This window comes from Manacus vitellinus, unplaced genomic scaffold, assembly GCF_001715985.3.
Source record: "Manacus vitellinus isolate BGI_N305 unplaced genomic scaffold, ASM171598v3 scaffold_27_pilon, whole genome shotgun sequence".
Classification (NCBI taxonomy): domain Eukaryota; kingdom Metazoa; phylum Chordata; class Aves; order Passeriformes; family Pipridae; genus Manacus; species Manacus vitellinus.
The window spans coordinates 10105367-10125314 of NW_021940039.1; the positions used below are offsets into that span (position 1 = coordinate 10105367).

The following is a 19948-nucleotide window of genomic DNA, read 5'->3' on the forward strand; positions in this document are numbered from 1 at the left end:
TCCCCCTCATCCCTAAAAGTAATTAAAAAGATAGTACTAATTCCCCTTTGAAGCTAAGGGCCATCCAAAGGCTTCAAAACCAAAACTCATCTAAGGCAATTCCTAATTAATAAAATAAAAATCCTCTGATCAATAGCAGTGATATCAAGTCAATCAAATCAATAGGACAAGGGGGAAAGGCTTTAAGCTGAAGGAGGGCAGGGTTAGATGGGATATTGAGAAGGAATTCTTCCCTGTGAGGGTGGGGAGGCCTTGGCACAGGTTGCCCAGAGAAGCTGTGGCTGCTCCAGCCCTGGAAGTGTTCCAGGCCAGGTTGGATTTGGGGCTGAAGCAACCTGGGCTAGTGGAAGGTGTCCCTGCCCATGGCAGGGGGTGAGACTGGATGAGCCTTAAGGTCCCTTCCAACCCAAACCAGCCTGGGATTCTGTGATTAGCACAACAATTAAAGAAGGTCACAAAAGCTACTCCATGTTTCCAGAAACATTACCCATTTCCAGTCCTTCCCCAGATCTTTCAAACTTCTCTCCACGATCCTCCTCCAGTGCACTGGACACTGGTCTTTTCCCAGCTTTGCTGCTGCTTCCTCCAGCTGTGACACTGGTCACGGACACCAGTGGGATGGCCTGGCTCTGCTGAAGGAGCAAGGGGAGAAGGAAACATAAACCACACACTCACTCCTGTCCCACAGGCCTGGAGCCTGCTCTGACCCCCAGGGACTGCTCCCAGTTGTGGTGATCAACCAAAGATCACCAGGGGTGACTTGTCATGGGATCCACCAGCTCCCTCATCCATCCCATCAGGGGCTGGGCACTCAAAACTGGCCAGTTTGATTAACTATTCCCTGACCTTGTCACAAAAAAAGGGGAAATAACCTCTCCAACCAGTTTGTTGGGTTAGAAAGCCATTATTTTAAATTATATTAGGCATTACTTAGAGCACTGGGTGCATGGGGGATCTCTGCACCTCAAATGCACACCCAGTAACCAAACAGACCAGGTTATAGATATGAAATGAACACATAATCATTACACATCCATCACATCTCCAGAATACATACACATATGCCAACTACTTCTGTGAACTTATTTGGATATGAGTAGGGGTGTTTTGAAGGTCTCTGTCATTTGGGGAACACCCCATTCCCCAAACTATCCCTCTGTGGTCCCAGATATCCCAATGAATCTCTTCTTGAAAGTATCTCAACTACATGGTCCAGTCATGTTGCACTTTTCTCACTGCCTTTGCTCCAACACACAGCCTTTGTTCTCAGAACTAAGACATCTGCTGGTACATATTAATCACTGCTATAGGCACTAAGCACTATCTGGTACAAGACTAAGCATTAATCATGGATACAGGGACCAAGCACTATTTTGCTAAAGTTACAAGAATTTCCCAACATCTTCCCCCGCTGCTGCACGGCCTCCTTTTTAAAGAGATTTAACTTGTTTGGTCAGAACCTGACCCTCTGCCACCACAGGGACAGCATTTTTCACACTGCTATAGGCAGAGGTGACCAGGAACCATTAACAAATGTCAGGACTGCTGGAGCACAGAGCAGAGCACATCCATCACTTTGGAGCCATGCCCTTTGGACACTGAAGCCTCCCAATAATTCCCCAGGCGTCGGCGTGGGCTGGGTTTTATGGGCTGGTTGTACAAGTACCTCACTTCTCAAGTACTGTCATTAGGAATTTAATATGTAGCATTTGCTTTACAACCTTCTGGAAGGAGGAGAACCTCCCTGTGCCCAGTCAGAGCTGAGGGACAGCCCCCCAAACTCACACAGCTGAAGAGCTCCGTGGTCAGACCCAGGTAGTTGTGCAAAGCCAGGAATGTCACCCTCTGCAGCCTCACCATGATGATCTGCAAACAGGAAGCATCAAGAATGGATTCAGCATTCTCCCACACTTGTTCTGGCATTTAGATACAACCATGTACCACAGTACCTGAAAGCACTTTATAAAACACAGACTGCACCCTAAGCTGAAATTCCTTTTCAGCAGTTGACAAACTGAGATAAGAGACAGAGCAAAGTGATTTACAATGACTTCACAATCATTTGATGGAACAAGAATCCAAAGCCTCACTCACAAACACCAAATGCTTTTTGCTTTCTGTAAACATCAGTAATAGACGTCCTTTGAAATAAAAGGTTTTGCTTCCAATTTTCCCCTCTCATTAAAAAAATTAATCCATCTTTCCCCAGTCAGAACCTGAGCCACTGCTCCACAAGCACTCAAACCTAACCCAGAACATCAGTGCCACCTGACCTTCCTCTGCCCTGCCAGATAATTCCCACTCCTAAGCCATCCTGTCTTTTGTACCAGCTCTCCCAGAGTAAATTAAGTTGGTGTTAATGATCTGTTCCTCTCAACCATCAGGACGAGGAGGTTCAGGTGTCACTCATAAATCATCCAGATACCAGAACAGTTTGCAAGGACAAAAAGATTTAGCAGTGATAGTAAAACAAAAGGACAGCCCAGAGTGACTCATCAGACACTGCACCCTTTGGCTGCTACACCTGAGGGATGAGGCAAACTGGAATCCTTCATTCCTGATCCTTGCACCACCTCCCACCTGCAGGAGGGACAAGCCAAACTTCAGTGCTCACCTGAGAACAGTCTGAGCTTCTGCAAAGCAGGGGAAGGTGAACTCTAAGCTAATCCAAAGCACAGCTCTTTCCTCAGGTGCTGACAGACACTTCTGAAGTGGAAATTCACATATCCATCCGAATTTTGTGAATTTTCCAAAGCATCACCCCTCACCAAACAGCTTCTAAGGGTCCAACAGTCCTGTTTCAGAACATGTGACAGTCTGCTCATGATCCTAAGCCATTCTGAAGCACTGCTGGTGCTCACCGAGGTGCAGAGCCCACACCAGCACCTTCTCCTCAAGGACCAACAAGCTCACAGTGCAGGTCAGGCTGATCAAAGAGGCTACCACAGGCAGAAACTCAATTAATGAAGAGATATATATATAAATTATTTCTTCCTGTATGTGGTAGTGCTGGGATTATTAAGTCTAGGGCTTTAACAACTAGGGGAATAGCAGGATATATTCCAGATCTTGAGCAGTTCCATACCTGCCAAAGGATGATGAACTTGCTGAACCTCTAAATGCCTTCCCTGTAACTTTGAAATACGAGTGATTCCCCCTTCCCCCTCAGTTCTACCTACCTGTACCACTCTCACCAGAGTTTCAGGGTATTTCTGGAACACATCTTGGAAGGCACTTGCTGGGAGTCTCAGAATTGTGGATGGAGTGGCTGCTCGGGCTGAGACTGTTTTGTAGGGAGCAGGGTGGCCCTGATGGAAAGTTCCAGAGGCACAAGATTAATCCACCAACCATCCAACTCAAACCTCCCCAAATTCCTGCTTTGCTGCTCTGTATGTCTGGCAGACATCATCTGACCACAGAAAGCCTTGAACTTGTGCTCCATGACCCACGGGTGGAGTAATGAGAGCGAACTCACACCAGCAGTTCCATCAGAATTAAACAGAGACAGAGGCAGAGAAACAAGAGCTACAAGGAGGTGGATCAGGTTAAGGGTCTGTCAGCTCTGCCACAGTCATTACAGGCAGAGCCAGGCTTCAGGAGCACTTCAAATTCCAGCTGAAGAGAACAGAGGGTTTGCTGATTTTATTATTTGTACTGACAGCCAAGCTATTTGCTGCAAAAACAAGCCCAGACTCACACAATCAGTACAAAATACAACAAAATTGTACAGTAATTACATACATAATGGAGTGAGACAAAAACCAGGCAGACTTCTTGTGTTTCAAGATACATGTGTCTTCATATATATATATATATATATATGAAATATTCCACGTGACAAAGCCAAACAGCTTCTCTTTACTTAAGACCAAGTGGGTCTAGAACATCTTGCTCAAAGAACAGATTGAGAATTAACAAACCAATGAAAAATAAAACTGCAAGTGGGCAGAATATAGAGATTTTTTTACACTGGAAGGCAAGCCTCTGGTTTAGGATTTTTCCCCTTGAATCACAATAGAGTTTTAACAAAAATCTATTGCCAAACACTTGGACAAAAAACTCCAGACAGCACCCCTTCTAAAATGTAATGCTGGAAATAACATCTATAAGTCATGAATTAATTCACTAATACATCAGATACTGATCTACCCCATATTTCTAAGATAAAATGAGCCCTTTTACAGCACAGAGAAGGAGCAAAGGAAGAAATGGAGTTTCTGCTTTAACAGTCACCTCACAGCTTTCCCCCTCCTGAACAGCAGCAGGGAAATAATCAGCATTTAATATCTAATATTAAATGCTGATTATAAAGGAAACAACTCCCAAGTCTTCCAGAGCACCAGACAACTCCACACAATCACTGGGAAGGAATTCCTGCCTAAAGAACCCAGCAAAACCAAACAAGAGACTTTCTGCACCACAATAATCACTCTGGAAAATAAAGCTGCAGCTCTGTCTGCTGGTCTGCAAGGCACCATGAAGTAGGTTCTAAAATTAAATTACGTTAATTGGAACCAATTTCTTAATTACACAAACTTCAGCTGACCTTTTTATACAATCTGGGGATGAAATTAATAGCTTTGATTTTCAAGTTCCTGAGGGATTGGAAATTTTAAACATCTCTTTGACCTACAGGGCAAAGTTACCAGTGTCCCCAGTTTTCTTAAGTTTCTTTTAATTAGGTAAAGAAATTAACCAAAATTAACAAAAATAAATGCAACAATCCACTTTTACAAGCCAGTTTAAAGTCTGCCTTCAGATAAAGAATTACTTTGGAATTCTTATACTTAAATGCAATAGAAAATGTATATAAGTCTGGTTTTAAGTGCATGGATCACTGAATTTGCCATCAATTGTATTTCCTACCAATCTCTACATCAAATATATAGTGAAAAGTAAGGAAATCTAGTAAATCTTTAATTGCTGAACAAGGATAAACACCAGGTTTAATAGTCCTCCATAACAGTTATTCCCAAGAGCCAAATAAGCCCTGTTTATACAGTCATGTGGTCTCCAGTCTGCCCAGTAAAGTGTCTGGGTTTTTTCTTGTGCCTGTGAGAGGAGAGGCCAGCCCTGAGAGTGTCAGAAAACCAGTTTTAGGATAATAATGGATAATGATGCAGCAGCCTTTTCCTCCAAAGAACAGCCCAATCCTCCAGGTTTTCAGCATATAATTTTGCCTTTTTGATATCCCTGCATGAGAGCAGCTCTGTTCTGAAAGGGCCAACACCACAGCTAATGGGTTTGGAACATGCTAAAAGCTGTGAGAGGAGCTCGAGGAGGAAATGTTCTGTAATTGTCAGTTCTCTCAGAAACAAAATAATCAGCAGCACAGGGAGAATACCAGGTTTAAATTATACTGTTTTGCAATCCCACACTCAGATGACAGGAACAGTTAAGTTATAATCAGGAGTGAAACAGGGTTTTTTGAAAAGAACTTTTTGTTCTCAGGGCAGGTAACTATTTACTTGTTCCAAGAACTGTAAGATGTCACCTACAAGCAGCAGCCAAATCCAAATGACAGCTAATGGCCAAATCCAAATGAATTTGGTTAAGAAATATGCCACAAGAGATACAGGTGCTTTGCATTCTGCCACCTGCAGTGGTAACTCCTTTTTGTACCCAAAAATCTGGCATATTCTCCCTCTTTCCATTGCCTGGGATTTGTCTTCCTCCCCTCCTACCTGACACCCTCCTCACTGCGTGACACTGCTGCACCCAAAGCTCTTGCAGCAATCAATCTCTTCTTTATAACCTCATCCATCTTGCCCAGTGCCACTTAAACAGACCTGAGCCCTGCAGGCTCACCTTTATCCAAGTGTTTTTTCAGCTTCTTTTAATCCTGACTTTCATTTTCCCCCCCTCAGTCACTGCCAGTTGATCAATATTCCTCACAGCCTCTTCTTTTTCATTCCTGCTCCCAGTTTTCCTAATACCCACTCCACAAGGAGGACAAAAGAAGAGTCAACCCCAAAGCTCCAGAAATCAGCATCACAAGCCATCTCTGCTGGTCCCATTTAACTCTGGATGAACATCCACTGTCCAGGGAAAAGCTCTGGCTGCACACACGAGCTCTCAGCAACAGCTGCTGAAAACACTTCGTGGACACCAACAATGCTCAGCTCAGAGACTTCTTGAATATTTGGGGCAGCATCAATTCAGAGTCAGATTAACTACACCTCAGAATTGTTCCAGAATACCAGGAAAGGGCCTGTACCTACTTGGATTCAGAAGCTTCCAGCTTCTCCTTCAAGTTTAGAGAAATCAGCATCGATCTGTTCTCAGAATAAGTGAAGTCTCATGTCACAGCTGGTACCTTTGTATTTAGTAGATCTAAAGGGACTTTCCAATTTAAAAACTGAAAGATTAAACTAGAAAAGTGCCTCTTGTGTGACCTTTCTTTTAGATCCAACAACAAGAGCTCTTGCAGCAACCTCAACTTTCTCACAAAGCTCTCAGCTAAGGGAGGGACCAGCCTGACATCATGTGCTACAAAATCAGCTGAAAGAATCCCAAATTTAGATAAGGCAACTGAAATCCTCTCTGAACACACCCTTTCTTCATCTCAGAGCCTTGTGCTGGGTGACAATTAAGGTTATGGTATCTGCAGGAAGTTCTAACTCACTGATTTGGAATGACACTGAAGAGTCTCCTCTACTTTGATCAACTTCCTCACTCCTTGCACATTTTCATGCTTCTCCCATAGCCAAAGCCAGCAAGGGACATAAGGAAGAGGAGAAACAGAAATAAACCAGGCAGTTACATTTCCCACAAAGCTGGGAAATGAGGAACAAAAGAGTTGTAAAAATAAATGAGAACGAGTTTAGCAAAAAAAAAAACTGCAAGGTTTTTTCATTCCATGTTCTTCTCCACGCTGCTAACTCTGTTCAAGACACTTTCAATCATTTTTATTTTTTTATTTACCAGTGGTATAACTAATGAGAAAGAGGAAAAAAATCATAGAATGAGAATTAAAAACCAAAAAAGATCCTAACACAACACAAAATGAATGGCAACACTCTTAAAAAAACCAAAGCCACAAGACACTGTTATACAAGAAGGATTTCTTTTCCTATATTCCTTTATAAAGCAAGAACATGACTAGTATTAATGTTCCTATATGATGGTTCTGCTCTTTAGAATATTGTCATTAAAAAAATTTAGTGGTGGAAGTAACAAGGAGAAAGGTACTAATACGAATTTACAAATATATTAATATGAATTTGACAGCAAGAACTAGACTTGTACAGTCCAAATTATTCATATGCCATTACTTTCTACAGAAAAAAAGCGTGACCAAGCTTAAAAAAAGTATCCCTGTCAATAGGTTTTATGGGAACTATAAATACAGATATACAGATGCATGTTTGCATTTAAAATGGCAAAGAACACTTTAGAGAATCCTTAAACTACTTAATGGTACCTTTTGATGAACAGAGACAGCCAAGCACAACAGAAACATGATACAAGGTCAAACATGAATACAGATTTGATTATCTTCATCCTCTCAACTACTAAAATCCTTCAAGAAAGCACATTCAGTGCTTGAGTATCATCAAAGATGATGAATTCAACACCTTCCATTCAGGTATTCCAAAATAGCTGTGCTGGGATGATTTCAGCAAAACCATCAGTGTAATTCCAACTGAAACAAACCCCACCAATCTGTACATCAAATATGACCCCCAAGCATTCAGCTCATCCTGTCCCCTGCCAAGGAGCACAACCCTCAGCTGGTCACCAGTACCACCAATGTTGGAAAATAAATCAATCCATCAACTGTTTTCACGGTATAATCACAGTAATAGCAGCTGTCAGGTTTATTTTCTTTAGATTAAATAAAAATAAATTCAGTAAGCAACAAGTCAAACACTCAGGCACATGGTGTGACTCTTGGGGCTGGTCTGCAGGGCTAAGGGTTGCACTCAGTGGTCCTTGGGAGTCCCTTCCAACCCAGCATATTCTGGGATTCCGTGAAACAGTGTAAAAGCCTGGAATTCTGGGCCCCAACCTGCTCCTGCTCCTGACTTGAGTTGTGCCCTCGAGCAAATCAAACCCTGTCTCAGACTTCCAGACACAAAGGAATAATCCAAATCCTGCTGCTGATCAGGAACAGCCAGAGTTACACTGCCAAGCACACGACTCACAACCACCTTACACCCCCCAGAGCTCACTCTACACCTGGGAAGGCCTGGGAGGAGGAGAAGAGTTAATCAAAAAACCACTTTGCATCCTGAGTCCTTCCCAGGAATATTCAACTCCTGCTGCCCCTGCCAGGCTCTGGCACCCAGCAGCACTGCAGGAACCCTGCAGCTCCCAGGACTCACCGTGATGACGTCGAGGATGCTGAGAAGGCTGTGGACACTGTCTCCTGCCAGCACCTCCTTCACCACCACCTCTGTTCCATCCTGCAGGCACAGACACACCATCACTGCAGGCTCACAGCTGCATTTGGGCAAATTTGGAGCATTTCAGAAAGCTTAACTTGCTCCCAATCCTCCCACACACTCTGAGCAGCTCCCATTCCAGGTTCCCCATTGGGACTTGGATGCTTCTTTTGTCTCTGCTCTGATGGAAATGTGCTCATTCCAACCACAGGGCTTCAAACCACCATTCTAAAAGTGATAAATTAAAAGCAACTAAAAGCCAGCTTTGTCTGGGGGGAGTTGGACCTGCTTGTCTTTGCTTTGTAACCACCAACAAAACAAAGCTCCCTTCACTCTGAGGCAGAATCAGCCTCCTTTATCGAGGGGTTTCATGTCAGGAACAGAAAAATGTAAAATTATACAGAAATCATCACATTTGGTATAATTTCCAAACATGAGTCCCCTGCATTTTCAGCCAGAAACCTGTTCACAACCTAAAGATAAACTCAATGTTCAGTCAGGAAGAAGAAAAATACTAAAAATCAAACTTGGTAGAAAGGATCACAAGGGCTGGCACTCAACATTTTAAGACTCACCCATGAAACAAACCATCATTTCTTTTCCCTCTCTACCCAAAAGTGAATCTGACTCTTCCACCTCCCAGGTAAAACCCAGTAACTCCCATTAGAATATTCTGAAGTGAGCGAGGTCTCTCCTGCTCTCTGTGCCCACCTACTTTCTATAATGACCACCCCAAAAGGGAATGTTTCCAAGCCCACCTTGCACCCTGTCCTCCCTCAATAACTATGTGTGAGGATATTTCAAGGTGCCCCATCAGCACTGTGTCCTTCTCTCTCATCTGAGACACGAGGGACCAGAGCTACAAACCTCGATCTTTATGAACACCACGGTCCCGAAGAGTTGGGAGTGATCCCTTCTAAATCACTATGACTCACAGGCCTAAGTCTAATCAATGCTTAATGATTCATGCCAGGCTCTATGCTATGCCAACAAATGTATCTTAAAAACTGCAGATCAGTTGGTTCTTACACTTTCCTGGATGCAAACTTCCAGCTTCCCATCCTGCACGACGTAGATGCTGTTGTCCAGCTGCCCGGGACGGAAGATGTACTCGCCCTCGTGCAGCTGCACGAAGAACATGTGCTTGCACAGCTCCAGGAACAGAGGCTTCTCAAAGTGCCCAAGGACCCTGCAGCAAAGAAAACGCAGAGGGAAACCCAAAATCACCAGTGCCCTTGGAAAATCCTTCCTAAATTAGCAAAGCACGATTAACGGAGGAAGCCCCGAGGGGCTGCTGCGGGGGCAGAAGGAGCAGAGCTCCCCAGAACAGAGGTGCAAGAGCACTGTGAAACACTGAGACTGTGAATACTGGGGTTCCTTTGGAGAAGAACTCCAAGGAATGCCAGCAAGCTCAGCAGGAAGTGCAGCCAGCCTTCTTCCAGCAAACACCAGCACGGCTTCCGAAGGAGAAGGAATTTAAAACCCTGCAGGATTCACACACTGCAGGAGAAAAGTTACTCCATGGAACTCTCCCTTTTAGTGCAGCTGCCCTGTCCATGGGACCAGGACACAGGAGAAACATTGAAAATATAGGGAAAAATTCTTGTCATCTGCACACACTTTAAATTTGGAATATTCCATCTCCTGCAGGTAACGTGCACCTGGACTCCTCCAGTACTGAAAATAGCCAGTGACTACCAGGCAGACAGAAATACAGGTCTTAAACCTGATCACTCTGTTACAGAGCTCCATCAGCTCACATTTATCAGGATTAATCCATTAAATTCTACTGCAACATCAATTAGTCATAGGAGATCATAATTCCACCAGATGACTTAAATAGCATTTTTATTCAAGAATGTATGACCTTCAGGAATTAATTATATCATATCTGGGAGAAAAAATGAACATCCACAAAAAAAACCAAAATTACAGATGGGAAGATCTGAAACTCTTGGCTGTGTCAGCAAATTTAACCTCTTGCTGAAGGGGCACAAAGACCAACCCTTCTTCTTAATCTGCCCAAGAGCCCTGGGGATTAACCTGACTTTGATTTGATTTGCAACCTTTTCAGTCAGAGAAGTGAAAGATTCTGCAGCTTAGAGAGCTGTCAATATGGTATCCAATTAACATTTACCAATTATGATGCTTTTCTGTACCAAAAAATTGTCAGATAGAGCCTAAAGAGAAGTTTTAAAATGCACTACATTTGTTCATGTTAGAGCAACTCCATTATCACTATCCCCAAATTCAGGCCACTAATCTACATCCTTTCCCCCCCCCTCATTTTTTATTTTTAAATCAAACTCCATTATTTTCTTAACATTTCTAGAAAATTCAAAGTCCTTTATTCTGTCCTCATGCTCAGATGAATTTCAGTCAACTCCTTCAAGATTCTGACCCTGCAGCCATGAAGTCTGAGACTTGATACAACCTGCCAGATATTCACATCACTTGAACATCCAAACTTATCTTCCCATTTAACATTACCTGACATTTTTAAGCATGTACAGGACTTCTGATGGCAAATGGGAATTCTTCACATCAAATTCAGTCAGATCTGCCTCTAGCAAAGAGGGAGGAGGCTCCTTCCTCTGCAGAGTTGGACATTCCTTCTTAATACGTAGAATCCTGCAAAGGAAAACATGAGTCAGGGAGCCAGGACATCCCCTCATTTGTCTTAATTACATAGTAAGTACTGAGTAAGTATATAGTGAATGATAAACACTCACCATCCCAAGTTACACATCATCAATCAGCTAAACCTTCCACCCTCCTGCCTTTCTTCAACCAAACCAGACAGCGCTGCACAAACCACCCCAGTTCAGCAAACTGCCCAGCTGATCCTCAGCTGAAAGGACTGGGAAAAGCCAGGAGCTATGGAAAAGTGCTCTGCTAAAGACTGGACCACAAATAAAAACTCCAAACCCGTCCTCCATGGCACAAATTCTCCCCTTCCCAAAAGCCCAAGTACCTTTTAGCCAGAGATAAAACTTTTGCCCGTTTGCGCATCCTCTGGCGAGGCACCGTGTTCCCAACCAGGGAGTTTGGAAGAGTTGTAACCTGGGAGCAAAGAAGGAAAACAGAAACAGTTACTAAAACCCAGAACAAACCAGAAAAACCAACCCAGTAGTTCCAGCTCTGCAAAGGTTCCAAGCCATCCCCCAGCCATTCAGAACCACAGAATGTGCTTAGTTGGGAGGGACCCACAAGGACCATCGAGTCCAACTCCTGGCCCTGCACAGGATCATCCCCAAGGGTCACCCCCTGTGCCCCAGAGGATCATCCAAACTCTCCTGGAGCTCTGGCAGCCTTGGGGCTGTGCCCACTGCCCTGGGGAGCCTGGTCAGTGCTCTGGGGGAGGAACCTTTTCCTGAGATCCAACCTAAGCCTCCCCTGAGGCCATCGGAACACGAACAGCGTGAAACGCTCCTGGAAGACCTCAGAGGACTGGAACAACATCTGCTTCAGGATCACTTCCTTTCTATGAAGCAAGCAAACTATATTTTGATTTTACTAAGCAACTGCTACAGTGGTAATGGATGGTAGGGGGGGAAAAAACCTTCAGCTGTGGTTCTCACTCAGGAACACTCAACATGAGGAAGAGGAGGAAGGCACTGAGCTCTCCTCCCTGTGACCAGCGACAGGACCCAGGGAATGGCTGGAGCTGTGTCAGGGCAGGGTCAGGTTGGATCTCAGCAAAAGGTTCTTCCCCCAGAAGGTGGTTGGCACTGACCAGGCTCCCCAGGGCAGTGGGTACAGCACCAAGGCTGCCAGAGCTCCAGGAGGGTTTGGACAAGGCTCTGAGGGACAGGGTGGGATTGTTGGGGTGTCTTTGCAGGGCCAGGGGTTGGGCTGGATGGTCCTTGTGGGTCCCTTCCAACAGAGGATATTCCATGATTCCACCTGGCAGTCTGTGTGCTGACAAACCAGGGCCACATTCACGTCTGAGCTGGTGACAAACCAAGGCTTTTTCCTACTTTTCCTGGTTCCCAAGTGCCACCCTCTGGAGAAACACATCAACTGCTACACCAAGAAAACCCCTCACTAGTTACTTCCAAAACATTCCTAGTTCTTCATTTGTTTCTCAAAGAGTTGAATCTCTGTAAAACATCTCTGTCACAAAATAAATCTTTAATTAGTTTGGAGGGGTTTTTTTTTAAGTAAAACCTTGGTATGTTATTGAAATTCCCCAAATTACAATCCACAGCAGTCAGTGTGTAATAGCCTCTGCCTTATTCAGGAATAAAAGTAAAAAGCAAAGTCTAAAACCCCAAAGCCAAAAATACCTGAAATGAATTTCCCATGTGGAATTCTAAGCATTCTTTACTTACGTGAGTTACATATTAACAGCTGTGTTAAAGAATATTAAAATTGTGAAGTTGCACATTAAAATTATGAGGAATATTAAAATTATGAAGTTGCACACACACAACTTCCCTCCACTGAGGGCTTTTTTGGCCAAGTTCTACATAAAAGCTGACCTGCAATGCAAGGTTCAGGGAGTAACCACCTCCTCCACAATGAGACAGAGCTCCAGAGCTGAATATTAAACCCAGCACAGTGTCTAATTATGTCCAGGTATTTGAATTCACCTCAACAAAGTGAATCAGGCAGAAGGCCATAGCAGCTCACAAGAGGAAATGTTCCTCAACACCCAGTGACTGGCAACCCAAGGTTCCTTTCCTGTACCTTATTTTTCTAGAGATGCAGGTTTCCAGTGCCCTGGCACTGGCAGTGCTCTCCTGGACTCAGCAGGTCATGGCACAGGGTACAGCCAGGACCCCCCCCAGCCACACTCTGCCTCTGGCCCCCCACAAAAGGGACCAGTCCCAGCCTGGCCTTGCAGCTTCCCAAGACTTCTGACTCTCCAGGACAGAGGGCAGGGAGATCATACCACAGTCAGAATTAAACAGCCTTGGTTTTTCTCCAGCCATTTGCACCCACCATCCTTCACTAAACAGAGGATTATAAATAAGCAACAAACATTTGGGGTTCTGAAAAGCACCACCTGAGGAAGAAGTAGCTTTCCAAAGTCAGGGATTATCAGTAGCATCACATATCTATCTGTCTATCTATATCTCATATCTATATGTGAGATACATATATTATATAGATATATCTGTTATAGATATATATCATATTGATAAAACAAGGGGGAATGGCTTTAAACTGAAAAACAGTGGATTTAGATTGGATACTGAGGAGAAATCCTTCTCTGTGAGGGTGGGGAGGCCTGGCACAGGTTGCCCAGAGAAGCTGTGGCTGCCCCATCCCTGGAAGTGTCCAAGGCCAGGTTGGATGGGGCTTGGAGCAACCTGGGCTAGTGGAAGGTGTCCCTGCCCATGGCAAGGGGTGGAGTGAGATGAGCTTTAAGGTCCATTCCAACCCAAACTACTCTGTGATTCCATGATATTTAAACAATCAGCTCCATACAGGAGTTAAGATATTCAGTGATTTATTACTACCCTCACTGGCTGCAAATATTCTTGAAAGAGCTAAAGTTTGGCCAGAAGGAGAAGCTCCTGCTGCTCCACCAGCAATTCAGGAAGCATTCCAGGGGTTCTGAAACATCCACAAAATCCCAGTGAAATTTTACAGGTTGAAGGCCTAAAGTATTACAGAGTCTACACCTCCTAGAGTGAATTTTGACCTCCCTTCCCTCCCCCTGTGCCAGATGCTCTCACCTTCCTCATGATCTTCCTCCCATAGAACATCACTTTGTCCCTCTTGCGAAACCTGTACTGGGGCACGTGGGGCTGAAGCTGTTCTGGAACAGAGAAGCATCACGTCAGAAACCACCTGCTGAGGGACAACACCTGAGCACAGCTTGGCAATCCTGCTGCCCTGGCTCCTGTCTGCTCAGCTGGCACCTCTCAGGGTCAGCACTGGGAGTTCAAACCAACCCAGGACACCTCAGTACCCAGCTCTGAGCAGCCAAGCCAGACCAAGGTAGAGCTGCTCTGGGGTTCTACCTCAGCACCAGAGGAGATAAAGGGCTCTCTCAACAGATACAAGGGTTAGGCAACTTTAATCTCACAAAGGAAACCTCTAATTCAATCATTTCTCATTACTGTAACAGTGAAATCACAGCAGGGCTGACATCATTTGCATAATTTACAGCTGACAATAAGGCTGATCCTGATCACACACTGGAGAAATAAAAACCTCCAGCACCCTGGATGTGACAGTTTTGGATTCTGGGTTCAGACCTGGGTAAGTGAATCAACAAAAGTTCTTCATCCTTTTAATGCTGTTTTCCTGCAAGAGCCACCCCTTCACAGCAAACAACTACCACAGATTATTACAAAAATACTCAAGATAGCCGGGAAAAGTGTTTTTAAAACTTACTTAGTTATCAAATACTTACTGGATTGTCTCAGTCTTCTGTACACAACAAACACAACAACTGCAATAAACAGCAGTGCCACTGCAGCTCCAATTGCAATTCCAGTCAGCTGGGAGGGAAGTTTAGGGGGAAAGAAGTTAATATTTTCAACTTTATAAATTACTGTGTACTTTTTGGAGGGCTGAGGCACACTGAGCTCAGTAGGATATCTAAAAGTCAAGCACGTTCATAAATACTTGATTTTTAATTCAAACCACATATGCAAGAAATTTAAGCTCTATCAGTGGCTCACATGCAAAATATTCCACATTTTTCTTCCCAAAGATCCGTGAGCTGATTAACTCAATGTACAGGAGATGAACAAGGGCCTGGAGTGACAGGACAAGGGGGAATGGCCTTAAGCTGAAGGAGGGCAGGGTTAGGTGGGATATTGGGAAGAAATTCTTCCCTGTGAAGGTGGTGAGGGGTTGGGACAGAATTCCCAGAGAAGCTGTAGCTGCCCCATCACTGGAAGTGTCCAAGGCCAGGTTGGATTTGGGGCTGGGAGCACCCTGGTCCAGTGGAAGGTGTCCCTGCCCATGGTAGGGGTGGGACTGGATGAGCTTTGAGATCTTTCCCAAACCATTCTGTGATTCTAAATAACAGGAATTAACTCCTGCCTCGTGCCCAGCGACAGCAAAGAAACAAACACTCAGCCTTTGACAATTCCTGGCAGTTCAGGAGAAGCTGCACACTCTGGATGCACAGCCAACCTCCAGCCATACTTTACCATAGTGGTGTGTATCCTGTCCTCCACAAACTGCAGCATGGGGGTTGCATCTCCTGGGATCACATCCTGGCACCAAAAGGAAGGTGAAATTAGTTTCCCACAACTGGCAAAGAGCCTCCATAAAACCATCTCAGTGCCTGGTCTGTCACATACCTTAAAACACAACTGGATTGTGTTTTTCAGCATCTTTCTTTGATTTTGCAAACACAAACATTCAGTGGAGAGGGGTTATTAGGGCAGTTTTGAGTTGGTGTCAGTTCAACACATTCTAAACAGCCCTAAACCAGGCAATAACTTTTTTTGGTGGTTTTAAGTTCTTCAGAGCAACAAGGATGAGAATGGAATGTAAAAGACTTCATGAGACTGAGAAAATAAGTCATAAATCAGCAGGTTAAAGTCATCATAAGAAGCAAATGATGCAAAAGCCCTGACCTCAGGTGGGCTGTCCTGGGACCTGTGCCCACCACTGCTTCTCAGGAATAAAACCTGGCAGTTAAAAGAACCTCACAAACGCCAATTTAAACTTAGGAGAAGGGGGGGAAAGGCAAAAAAAATACAACAAACAAGTGGTAAACAAACCCAGCAGAAGGAGATGTCCCCCTGCAACTCTTGAACCTGCCAAGTCCTTGAATTAAGCACTTCACACAGTTCTGGTAACAATTCCTGCCCCTGGTTCCAGACCTGGATGACATCTGAATTTAGCTTTGCCACCAAGAGAAAAATGAAGGGCACACAGAGTCATCAAACTGGTCTCTCATAAAATTAATTCCAGTTCTACAGCACAAATGAAACTCCTGCCTGACCAGTCACCTCTCACTGTGCTCACTTTGGCTTCTCAGGTTGCTTTAACACAGCACATGGACAATTTATCTTCCCAACATGAGTCAAACTCTATCACTATTCTTATCAGACTATTATTCATGGGATTGTAGCAGAAAGTCAGAAAAATTTGAAAAAATCAAAAGCTGAAAACGTGGTGGCAACAGATACAACACCTGGTGACACAGAGAGTTCTTGGTGTAAATCTATTGTGGTCACTTAATGTATTTCCCCTTGACAGTGTCAGGGACATGGACAGCTCTGCTGCTCTCCAGGCCTGTGGGATCTCAAATAACATCAAAAATAGTAATTGCCAACTGACACTCACAGTGCTGCTCCAGGAGGAGGAGAAACAAACCCACGAGCAGAAGAACAAAACCCCGCCGGGCCCAGAGCGAACCCTCAGGCCTCAGCGAGGGAAAGAAGAAATTCAGAGCTCCAAGAAACACTGAGAGGTTCTTGCAAGGTTTTTACCAGTGAAAACATGATATTCCCCACCCAGACCCGGGGGTGGATCTTTTCCAGCATTGCCAATCCTTCTGGAAAAGCAGAGGAAGCAAAGCAGACAAGGGGAGCTGTTGAGACAACTGGGACATGTCAGCAATTCCTGGGCCATGACAGCACCTGGGGCAGGTGTGAGGTCATGGCAGCTCCTCTCTGAGGAGGGCTGTGGCCAGCACCCAAATCCAAGGACTTCAAAGGTGCCTCACACAGCCCCAAACAATTCTCAAACCCAAAACACCTGTGGGATAACCCTGAAAAATCCCTCATCCCATCAGAAAATGGAGCAAAGACCTGCTTAAAGGATGGATTAGCACAAAGAGCTTTTCTCTGCTTCTTGGTGTTGGAGTTTCCTTAAGAAACAGAGACTTAACAGCACTCAGCACCAACATGCAGCCTCATAGCTAATGCTCACACCCATCCAGAGTCCAGGCACAAACACTCAGCTCTGCTGAGAGTCCAGCAACATCTCCTTGCAGTCCAAGGCAAACACTGAGACATTCCGTGTCCTGGGAGGGGTGGGAGAAGCTTATCAGCACTGAAAGCAAGGCCTTAAAATTGGGACTGCCCAAAACATCAGACTTCCTCCTTGCTCTGAAGCACCCAGGGTCACATGCCTTGTTTTGACTACAGAGACTGGAGTTTCACAAAACATTTTGAAGTGCCCAGGAGTAGGTTGTCTGTGTTTTTTAGTTCTGAGAACCAAAATAGAATAGAATAGAAGAACTATTTTGTTTTTCACGACTGTGAAAAGCACCACATGCCTTGTTGGACCACGAGTTTCCAATTTATGGTTAAGAACAAATGCAAGGAGAGCAGGCTGCCAGAATTCTGCAATTCTCCCTTCTTTAGGCTAAACCCATACAAAACAAAAGGTATTTAAACCATAGCATTGTGCAAACAGTTTAAAATAAAAAGCAGACTATGAATGGTTTGTAGCAAATAAAAAAAAAGTTTAAAATAATAAACATACAGATAAATGGGACCAATCCTGAAAAGTCTGAAAGGATAAAACTCTTGGAAGGAAAGGTTCCTTCAAAGTAAAAGCACCTAAAGGCATTGCCCAAATGTTATCAAATTAGGTACAGCACCTTTCAGCTGCTGGAAACACTCCCAGGGAAATAAATATGCCAAAAAACAAGAGCAAAGCAAAGTACCTCAAGGATGGTGCTGTTGTCTTCTTCAACCATGTCTGGAGGCACAGCAGGAGCAAAAGCAAAACCAAAAAGAGAAGACTGAGTTAAGAGATGATCACACTCTCTGATCCAAGTTCTTGAACAATACAAGAACACAAGGGGAACAATAACTTTTTAACTTTATCATCCCTTTGTCCTGAGCAACAAAACCCAGCAGGGAAGTGCTGGGAGACAGGGCTGCGTCTCCTAAAGAAACTCCTCCACAGCCACAGGTATTCACGCACAGGACATCCCGGGTGCCCACAGCCCGGTGGCACAGCCAGAGCCACCTCGGGCTCCAAGGAACAGGGAACACCGGGATGGCACTGCCCGGGGCACACCGACACTGTGCGGGGCGGCCGGGCAGGACCGGGCTGCGGGGCAGGGCAGCACCGGGGCACCCTCCGGGTCAACCCGGGTAACCCTCCTGGTCAGCTCCGGTCAGCCCGGGTTACTGTCCTGGTTACTCACGGGCCAGCCCCGGGTCACCCTCCTGGTCAGCTCTGGCCGGACCCGGGTCACTCTCATGGTCACCGCCTGGCCAGTCCCGGGTAACCCCCCGGGACAGCCCCGGGTTACCCTGGTCATCCTCCTGATCAGCCCCGGGTCACCCTCCTGGTCAGCTCCGGCCAGACCCGGGTTACTCTCCTGGTCACCCCCTGGCCGGTCCTGGGTCACCGTCCTGGTCACTCCCCGGCCGAACCCGGGTCAACCCCCGGGTCATCCTGCGGGTCAGTCCCGGGTTACCCTCCTGGGCAGCCCCGGGTCGCCCTCCCCTGCCCTGTCCCGTCTCGCCCAGTCACACCTCAGAACACGAGAGAGAAACAACAACCCCCCCTTCCCCGGACACCGCGAGCCGGCGCCGCGGGGGCACCGCGGGGCGACGCCCGCAAGGCCTCGGCTCCAGCACGCGCTCCTCGCGAGCCCGGCCCCTGGCACGCCCTCACCTTTGCCGCAAAAAAAAAAAAAAAGGCCCTTTTTGCCCCCCTCCAGCTCTGCTCCAGCCGCAGTCCCCGCATCCCGTTCCGCTCGCCGACTCCCGAACCGGCTCCCGGCTCTCGCCGCTCCGGGCGGGGCCCGAAGGGCGGCGGGGCAGCACTCCCGCCGCCGCCGCCAGGGGGCGCCCCGCCCGGCCCAGCCCCGCCGGCTGATTGGCGGGAAAGCCGGCTCGCCAGGCATCGCCACGCCCGCGGACTCGCGCGATGAATTGGACCGAACAGTGCGGGGGAGCATCGCGCTGCGGATTGGCTGGTGTTTGTCAGCCCATGGGAGCGGCGCGGTTTCGCGCGTGGTGGGGAGGACGGGAGGCGGACGGGCCGCTCGGGCGAGAGAGGAGGGACTGGCTCCGCCGAGCCCGGGGCTTCAGCGGAACCGGCTCCGTGAACCGCTCGAAGTGCCTCGCAGGGAGTGGCTGGCCGGGGAGCCCTCTGGTGCCTCAGTGTATCGCCCGGCTCGGGAGAGTCTAGGTGCCCTGAGGGACCGGCTCGCCTGAGTCCCCCGCTAAAGCCCTCAGGAGCGGCTCTGGCTCGCTTGAGCGCTTGAAGAGTGCCCTCAGGGAGCGGCCTCGTCTCCAGTGACCAGCTTCGTCCTCGCTGAGCCTCGATACCCGCAAGGCAGCGGCCGGTGCCCGGCCATGGGCTTTGTCTGTCCCAGCTGGCCCGGGGCTGGTGGCGCGGCGCGCGCCTGTCTCCGTTCACCAGCAAGCGCGGCCCGCGGAGCTTCAACAAGGGCCGCGGCGCCAAGAAGCTGGGCGTGCTCACCAGCAACAAGAAGTTCCTCCTCATCAAGGAGATGGTGCCCGAGTTCATCGTGCCCGACCTGACGGGCTTCAAGCTGCGGCCCTACGTGTCGTACCGCGCCCCTGAGGGCTCCGAGCCGCCCGCCACGGCCAAGCAGCTCTTCGACGAGCTGGTGGCTCCGCGCATCGAGAAGGACGTGAAGGACGGCA

General features: G+C 46.6%; 1 protein-coding gene across 1 annotated transcript in view; it reads right to left on the bottom strand.

Annotated features, from left to right (window-relative positions):
• PNPLA7 (patatin like phospholipase domain containing 7) overlaps nt 1-18017 on the bottom strand; it is a 132867-nt gene extending 114850 nt beyond the window's left edge. The window contains exons 1-11 of the mRNA XM_029960607.1: nt 17983-18017; nt 15506-15571; nt 14758-14845; nt 14075-14157; nt 11362-11450; nt 10878-11018; nt 9417-9576; nt 8328-8408; nt 3180-3308; nt 1786-1866; nt 488-632 (exon numbers count right to left, since the gene is read on the bottom strand). Of these exons, the coding sequence (XP_029816467.1) occupies nt 488-632; nt 1786-1866; nt 3180-3308; nt 8328-8408; nt 9417-9576; nt 10878-11018; nt 11362-11450; nt 14075-14157; nt 14758-14845; nt 15506-15571; nt 17983-18015 (1096 nt within the window). The 5' untranslated portion in view covers nt 18016-18017. The remainder of the gene's footprint in view (nt 1-487; nt 633-1785; nt 1867-3179; nt 3309-8327; nt 8409-9416; nt 9577-10877; nt 11019-11361; nt 11451-14074; nt 14158-14757; nt 14846-15505; nt 15572-17982) is intronic.
• Nucleotides 18018-19948: the final 1931 nt, after the last annotated feature.